Raw genomic sequence first — 8512 nt, forward strand, 5'->3', positions numbered from 1 at the left:
TAGCCTCCATTTCATGTTAGGCCTTGGTTACATACCATGTTGGGCTTCATCTCTAGGGTCTCAAGGCAGGGAGGTTGCTCTGGAATCATCTCAAGGCCATAAGTCCATGCTGAACTGAAAGTTTAGCACAGGCTCCTGAAAGACCGTCACTTTGGGCCACTGAAAGACCACCAGGCCGGGCTGGAAGACTGCCATGCCTGGCTGGGAGATGTGTCGCAGAGAAACCGTCATGCTGTGTCATCGAGAGGCCACCACACTGGGATGGGAAACTGCCACACTAGGCCACGGGCCGAAAGGCTGTCACGCTAGGCCGGGAGATCACCACAGCAAGCGGGAAAACCACTGTGCCAGGCTGAGAATCTGCCTCACCAGGTCCATGCTGAAGCGGAGCATCCAAATCCATGCTGAAACCAGGACTTCAAGTCTCAGGAGTTCAGGATGTCGCCAAGAGGAAAGAAGAGGGAAAACACCACGGAAGACAGAAAAAGAGAGAGAAAAAAAAGAAGAAACAGATGGAGTGGATGAGCTCTGGCTAAAGCATTCTACCCTGCCACCAACTGCACCTGTAAAACATCTAGTACCTTCTCCTGTTTAATAATAATGTGTTCTAAAACCTCACCATTCCAACTAAAATCCCAGGCTACAGTGCCGTTCTTCTCTGTGAACAGATGAGAAATATTTCATGTTCACTGGCTCCATAAACAGTTTTCCCCTTTGCTCTTTGATAGGTCACCCTCTTTTCTTGATAATCCGCTTCCTCTTAATATACTTGTAAAATGCCTTGGGATTTTCCTCAGTCCTACCTGTTAAAGATATATTGTAGCCCCACTTTACCTGCCGAATTTCCTTTTCAAGCTACTTCCTAACTCTCTCTATACTTTTGAAGGGCCTACTCTGTTTTTAATGTACTATACCTAACATATGTTTCCCTCTTTTTCTTCAGCAAACTCGAGATATCCCTTGACATTTGGAGTCCTATAGATTTGCTCCCCTTGCCGTTCACTCTTAGAGGAACATTCTGGCCCTGAATCCTCTCTATACTACTTTTAAAAGACTCCCATTTTTGGTAGCCCAGCCAACTGAACTAACAGACGCTATCTTTGTTCTATATCCTGTCATAAAACTTCTCTGTCCTGTTACTTTGTATAAAAGAAACTAATGCCCAAACTGGCTGGGAAACAAAGTTATCAAGTTCCACAGTGAAGAGTAAGCAGATTGCCCAAAGTTAAGTGTGTAATAAATTTCAGCAGGGGAGGGGCTTGAGTGAGAGCCTGTTAACTGCCCACCTTTGTCAAGAAGGTATTTCTACATAGGTTTCAAGGCTACCAAGAGTCCCCTCTGCTTTTATAAAACTTAATGGAACTGTCAGCAGCTGAAGGCATGTGTGCACTCTATTGAGGCCCTTCAAATGGTTATGTTTCTCAGACAAAGGGAAGAATATTTGAGCAGACTGTCCCAATGATTTAAAGTGCCATCTCTGTGAGATTTGAAATGTGAATTACAGCAGCTTACATACTGACGGAAGAGGAGTTCTAGATCGCTACACTTGCACTGACTTGGCAGATTCATTCAAATCTAACACCTATAATTAGAAGAAAGTTGAGAGGATTTATAATAGAAGTCAAATCAGGATAGGTGAGTACAGATTGTATAACTTCCTGCTGTATTTCTGGATACTTGTGTTGAATTTGAACTGAAGTTTTCTTCTTGCTGTTTGTTGTTTCAGGTTAACAAAGCTGGGAGCGGAGAGTTTCCAATTAAGAAAGTGACAGGCATCAACTATATAGCCTTCATTGAAGATTTATTTGGCAAGCAGGAGTGAAATGACGCTGTATTGGTCTTATTTTTAAAAAAAACTTTGTAGAAATAACTTTCTGAGAATTCTACTAAGACAGTTGTTTTATTATAGGACCTTAGCATAGATAAGAAACTATTAATACCTTTCAGCAGCTCAGTAATGTAATTCCAGTTAGAAATTGGTCTGAAATGATGAAATGAAAAGAGCTTCACCAATCCTCTCTTCTGTGATTAATTTGGATATAGTAAATAATTAACTGATAATAAATCAGCATACTTAAAACTCCACATAGCTTTATGGATTACTTTTTTTTCCCACATCAAAGCAACTTTGTGGAGGAATAACTGAGCTCTCAAGTTTCTATCTCCTTTCTCCTTGATATTTTCTACACATTGAGAATGGGCTGAAAACCAAAGGAAACATTGATGAATTCAAGGTGTAAAGCTGGATGAACACAGCAGGCCAGGCAGCATCGGAGGAGCAGGAAAGCTGGCGTTTCAGGTCTGGACCCTTCTTCAGATATTGGGGAGGGGAAGGGAGCACTGAAGTAAATAGATTCGGGGGTGGGGAGAGGCAATGATAGAAGGTGAATAGAGGAGCAGATAGGTGAAGAGAATGCCTGAAACGACAAGGGGCTGGCCTCCAGGAATAAGTTGGCGATCAACATTCCTGCTGAAGCAGGTAGGGGGCTGCTGGATATATTTACATTAGGGTCTGTTGATGTCGTTGGCTCCAGGATCCGGTTTTCATGCATTGTTAATTAAAAGGACCAGTTCCAGTGGTATTTAAAGTGAGACAATACAGCATACTTTAATTTATCTCTCTATAATGTTTGTTGAGGCAATTTCCTGATATTTCTGAATTGGATTTTGGTTCAGAATTGCTGAGTATTCTTTGTTTTCATTGGCTGGACAAAATCCAGGAAGTTTAAAGTGAGGAACCAGCACTGGCAATTCTCTTTTGAGAGAAGCATTTTTTATCATTTAGTCTAATTTAAAGGGGAGGCGCATTAGCATCAAGCATAAGACCCTATATCACACGAGATTGTGGAATTCGTTATCCTCCTTCTTGTGTATAATAGATTCAGAGTAATGTGCAATTCTCAGAGCAGGTGTACATAAAGAGATCAAGAGGCTCTCTTTGCAACTGTGTTGCCTCGTGCAGTCAGGTTTGTAAAGTTGCCATGGCCGATAGTGCAGCGAACAAATTCAGTGTATCGTCCTGGTTATCTTTGTCTCCACTATTTCCAAATATCAGCGGCATCAGTTTGCAATTCATGTCACATTTGCTAAAGCACATACTTTCACCACATTCCCAAGGCATTGCTGGAAAAGAGTAACATATGTAGCTCTCAGCTCATGACAGTCAGCATGACTCTGGGTTTAAGGTTCCATCTAAATCTCATCACTTGTAAATAGATCACATTCATAACTTGGTATCACAGTAGTAATCATGTTTGCTTAACTCGGCAAAACTGTTCTTTAAGATAGACACGAACGAGGCTGTATTTGAAAATAAGGAAATGGCAGTATTGTTACATTTGAAATGAGAATTGTGAAGCGGTGGGGGGGTGGCGACAGTAAAGTATGATAGGGAAGGAAGTCATGCAGATGGGAGGTTCATCCATGCTCAGGAGTATCCAAGCTTCAAAGGAGGGAGTGTATGACCAATTGGGCCTAGTCAGCTCCTTTTCCAGGAACTGGGGGAAAGGTGGGCAGGTGCAGTCTCATGTAGATGGATTGGGTAGGGACATGGGGACCTGAAAATCGAAAGGCTATCAGGAAGGGGAAAGACTACAGGAAAGGCACCTGGATGTTTGTGACTTCACCGATATGAAAATGCCACCAGCCAGAAGCACTCACACTTGCCTTCCACCATTCTGGAAATCAGTGATATGCAATGGGGAAGAAATGGTCATGTCTACAACTGGAGTGGGCAGGGTAAGTGACTCAATCTGTGTCCAAAGCACTGCATAGGACCCAGACCTACACTGTCGCTAATCCAGGCATTGGCTCCCTGCTGCATATCTCTCTGCCCCAGGCATCTCTGACCATTTAATTCACAACAACACTTTTAAACAAGAGGTCATTGAAATAACAGGATTAAGACCAATGATGTTAGCAGGACTCATTGCTCTGTCCCTCTCGCCTCCTCAAGTTGCAGCAGGCACTTAACACAGACATTGGTGCATAGTACGTCCTGTATGGATATGAGGGTAGGCAACATGCTGGCATAATTACATTCAGGGCTGCACAGAGACTCAAACAAACAGATTAGAACAAAAGCAATTAAAATTATAAAAACATGATCATTTATTAAAGGTGCATTGTCACCAGGGCCACCAAAAGGCCCTCAAAATATTTTCTTCTTTCTCTCCTTTTCATGACACATCAGTGTAGTCCGCTTTTGGAGCTGGCATGAAGCCAGCCCGCTCCTCTATGGCACCGATTGGCCCTGGAGGTTTAGTCCAGTGACCTGGGGCATTTGTGTCTAGATGGCTGAGGCACAATGCGGGCCATTGTATCCCACGTCCCTATCTGCTCCCAGTGCATGTGGTTTAACTCCCTGATTGATGTCAGGGCCTGAACAAGTGCCTCATTTTCACCAATCCTCTGCATGTCAGCAGCCTGGCCTGATCTTATGCAGCCAGCTGCAGAGCTATTGCAGACGGGCGCTCACAAATTGTTTTACAACACTGTCTAACACAAACATTCATGCCAAAGTGTCAGTAACTGACCTGGTTGGAGTTGCAGGAGACAGTCAGTGACTATTAGAGTTCACAGGGGTCTGTGTTGGGACCACAACTATTCATGTTATGCATTAATAATCTGGAAGAAGAAACTGAGGGCATTGTTGCTAAATTTGCAGATGTCACAAGATAGATGGAGGAACAGATAGTGTTGAGAAAGCTGGGAGGCTGCAGAAGGACTTGGACAGAATAGGAGAGCGGGCAAAGAATTGGCTGATGGAATACAAAGTGAAAAAATGTGAGGTTATGCTCTTTGGTGGAAAGAAGACACACAGAATATTTTCTAAATGAGAAAAGCTTCAGAAATCTGATGCACAGAGGGACTGGGGCATCCTGGTTCAGGATTGTCTTGCGGGTAACATGTTTAAGTTGCAGTTAGGAAGGTAAGTGCAATGTCATCATTCATTTCAAGTGGGTTAAATTACAAAAGCAAAGATATACAGCCTCATAAGTACAAGATGCTGGCTGAATCATGTTTGGAAAATAGAGAATGTTCTTGGATCTATATTTTTGTTTTATTCATTCACAGGATGAGGGCATCGCTAGCTAGGCAGCATTTATTGCCCAGAAGGCAGTTAAGAATCAGCCACTTTGCTGTGGATCTGGAGTCACATGTAGGAAGGATGTGCTGTTCCTGGAGGTGTTCCAGAGGAGGTCACATGAATGATCCCAGGGATTGAGGGCTTGTCCCACAGGAGCAGTTGGAAATTCTGGTTCTGTACTCAATGGAGTTTAGAAGGATGAGGCAGGAAGGGAATCTGATTGAAACTTACAGAACTCTGAGAGGCCAGGATAGAGTGGATGTGGAGAAGATGTTTCCATTAGCAGGAGAGACTCCGATCCAACAGCACAGTCTCAGAGTGAAAGGATGACCCTTAAGAATTAAGTTAATGAAGAATTTCTAGAGCCAGAGAGTGATGAATTTGTGGAACATGTGTTTATACCTTGTTCCAGCTGAGGGAATCTCAGGGCTAATGTTTGTCTCTCAATCAATGTCACAGAGGCATTTTAACTGGTCGTTATCACATTGCTGTTTGTGAGAGCTTGCTTTGCGCTGACTGGTTATCACATTTCGGACAACTGTGACTAGACTTCAAAAGTACTTGATTGGCTGAAAAGTACTTTTGAATGTCCTGTTGGTCTTAATACATGCTATATAACCGCAAGTCTTAGCAAACAGGCTACAAGGCAAGGCGTTACTTGGAAGAATGGATATATTTTGCAAATAATCTGCCTCTATGCTATATGATAGCTTTAGATTTTTAATAATTGAAACTGGTGATTGACTGATAGGAATGTAAGGAGAAAAATCGACTTTACTGTTAAGAACTGGAGACAATGCTCAGACAGTCACTGGAAAGTAGCCCAGGAAGACAAAACAGTGCAGATAATGTCATGTCACATATAAAGAGATCATCAAGACAACAGGGAAGAGGATGATTTTGAAATTTTGAGGGCTAATATCTTAAATCTTCGTTTACAGGAATTTTCAAAATATCATCCACTCATCACCAGGGAAGTTAGAATTAAATGCAGGCAGTTAAAAGGAGCAGTCACATCACGTACTTCCTCAGTCCACTCTCCCTACCCCCGATTCCCCATTTAAAAGGTAATTGATTAATTCGCCTAAGGATAAGATTAAATTAAATAAATCATGATTAATATTTAAATAAAATGTCATAACTGGCAAAAATCACATGATAACTGCCTTCGCTAATGTGGCTAACCATAACTTATTTGTGATCTTGCTGCTTCTTATTTCACTTCCTGATTGTGCTGTGTCCCCATACATGGGATTATAAGTAATGTTCACCAAACCAGAGTTCAGTAAGGTCATGGTATTCAGCAATTGCAGCTTTCTGATGATCACAAGAATGTCACTTTTTTTCTTTGTGGAACAGGATATGAAAATGCAGCTAATGTTGTACACTCCTGCTACATCTGCACTCTATATAACTTACTAACAAGCCAAGTTAGTGGAGAAGTACAGAGGATGATCTAAGCAATCAGTTATTATTTTGTTGAGTATCTACATTCCCCTAATATTCATTTATACTCTTTCTGGGCAGCCAGGCATCATCGCTGTGTGCCTTCTTTTTCACTCATTTATTCTTGAGGCAGCGTAACAATACAGGGATAAAATCAAAAATATCCCTTTAATGTTTGGTAAAACTTGTACATCTTTTCGTGAGCAAAAAGTGATCAATCCATTGAAAAAAAATCACAAAATTAGCATTAATTTTAAATAATGAACTTTCCTTGGGTTAAGCACCAGCTTTCATATTTTGTTCAAAATTGCAAACTTCAATAACTTACAAACCTAGTTCATGATTTTCTTTGCATTATGTTTGTCTATTGGACTAATTTCTCTGGATTTTTATGACTCGGTTGCTCTATCTCATCCCTTTCAACATGTTGTCTCTCACAGTATTGTCAAATATATTTATCCAATTTGCTGGTTTTAGTTCAGTGTTATTGTCACATATCTTGTGTAGCTGCAATCTGCTACATTCTACCATCCTGATTGGAATTCTATAGCATAACCATGGGAATTTTGGCGTTTTGTCATTCATAGCAAGATCACCTATCTTCTGTCCTGCTGAATCTATCTTGGCTCCAGCGTAATTGTGGCCAAAGTGTTTTTCAAGCTTAATGTATCAAATGGAAGAAACTGATCAATATTCTGCTTTTGATATTTCAAAAAAATGTTATGCTGCAGCAGCCCTTAGGTTCAAGCCCCATCTGCTTTAGCAATGTGTCGTGGCACGTCTGAACAGATTGATTAAAAATAAATTCAGTATTTCAAAGATAGATAACAAGTGACTATCCAAAAAATATATTCCACTCACAGTTGGAGGACAGCTCCAGGCATTTTGTCAAGTACATGTTGTATCTTTTTCAAATCTTACTCGAGAGCAGGAAAACCATGGTTGGCTGTTTGCTTCCATCTCAGAAAGGTCCTCAAAAATTTAGTTGTGAAAGAAATAAGGAGAAGTTAAAAATGTAAATAGAGTTGTAAGGTTTTTTTTGCATGAACATCCAAATCAGTCTTTAAAGTTGCAGAAATCCATGCCTTCTTCCTATTGATAAAGAAAATGCCCAAAGCAAATAGTTTTAAGATCCAAAATTTAAATATATTTTCATTTTGAGGCTAACAAGATAGAAAGAATTATAGAATCGTAAATGACTTGCATCTTAACATAGAACATAGAACATTACAGCACAGTACAGGTCCTTCGGCCCTCGATGTTGTGCTGACCTGTCATACTGATCTCAAGCCCATCTAACCTACACTATTCCATGTACGTCCATATGTTTATCCAATGACGACTTAAATGTACCTAAAGTTGGCGAATCTACTACCGTTGCAGGCAAAGCATTCCATTGCCTTACTACTCTCTGAGTAAAGAAACTACCTCTGACATCTGTCCTATATCTTCACCCCTCAATTTAAAGCTATGCCCCCTCGTGCTCGCTGTCACCATCCTAGGAAAAAGGCTCTCCCTATCCACCCTATCTAACCCTCTGATTATCTTATATGTTTCAATTAAGTCACCTCTCAACCTTCTTCTCTCTAATGAAAACAGCCTCAAGTTCCTCAGCCTTCCCTCCATACCAGGCAACATCCTAGTAAATCTCCTCTGCACCCTTTTCCAAAGCTTCCACATCCTTCTTATAATGCGGTGACCAGAACTGTACACAATACTCCAAGTGCGGCAGCACCAGAGTTTTGTACAGCTTCACCATAACCTCTTGGTTCTGGAACTCAATCCCTCTATTAATAAAAGCTAAAACACTGTACGCCTTCTTAACAGCCCTGTCAACCTGGGTGGCAACTTTCAAGGATCTGTGTACATGGACACCGAGATCTCTCTGCTCATCTACACTACTAAGAATCTTACCATTAGCCCAGTACTTTGCCTTCTGGTTACTCCTACCAAAGTGCATGACCTCACACTTGTCTG

General features: G+C 41.2%; 1 protein-coding gene across 1 annotated transcript in view; it reads left to right on the top strand.

The window, feature by feature from the left end:
* Window positions 1-2032, top strand: part of efhc2 (EF-hand domain (C-terminal) containing 2) — a 95650-nt gene extending 93618 nt beyond the window's left edge. Inside the window, exon 15 of the mRNA XM_048540892.2 lies at window positions 1727-2032. Within this exon, the coding sequence (XP_048396849.1) occupies window positions 1727-1822 (96 nt within the window). The 3' untranslated portion in view covers window positions 1823-2032. The remainder of the gene's footprint in view (window positions 1-1726) is intronic.
* The last annotated feature ends 6480 nt before the right edge of the window (window positions 2033-8512 follow it).

This window comes from Stegostoma tigrinum, chromosome 12 (assembly GCF_030684315.1).
Source record: "Stegostoma tigrinum isolate sSteTig4 chromosome 12, sSteTig4.hap1, whole genome shotgun sequence".
Taxonomy (NCBI): domain Eukaryota; kingdom Metazoa; phylum Chordata; class Chondrichthyes; order Orectolobiformes; family Stegostomatidae; genus Stegostoma; species Stegostoma tigrinum.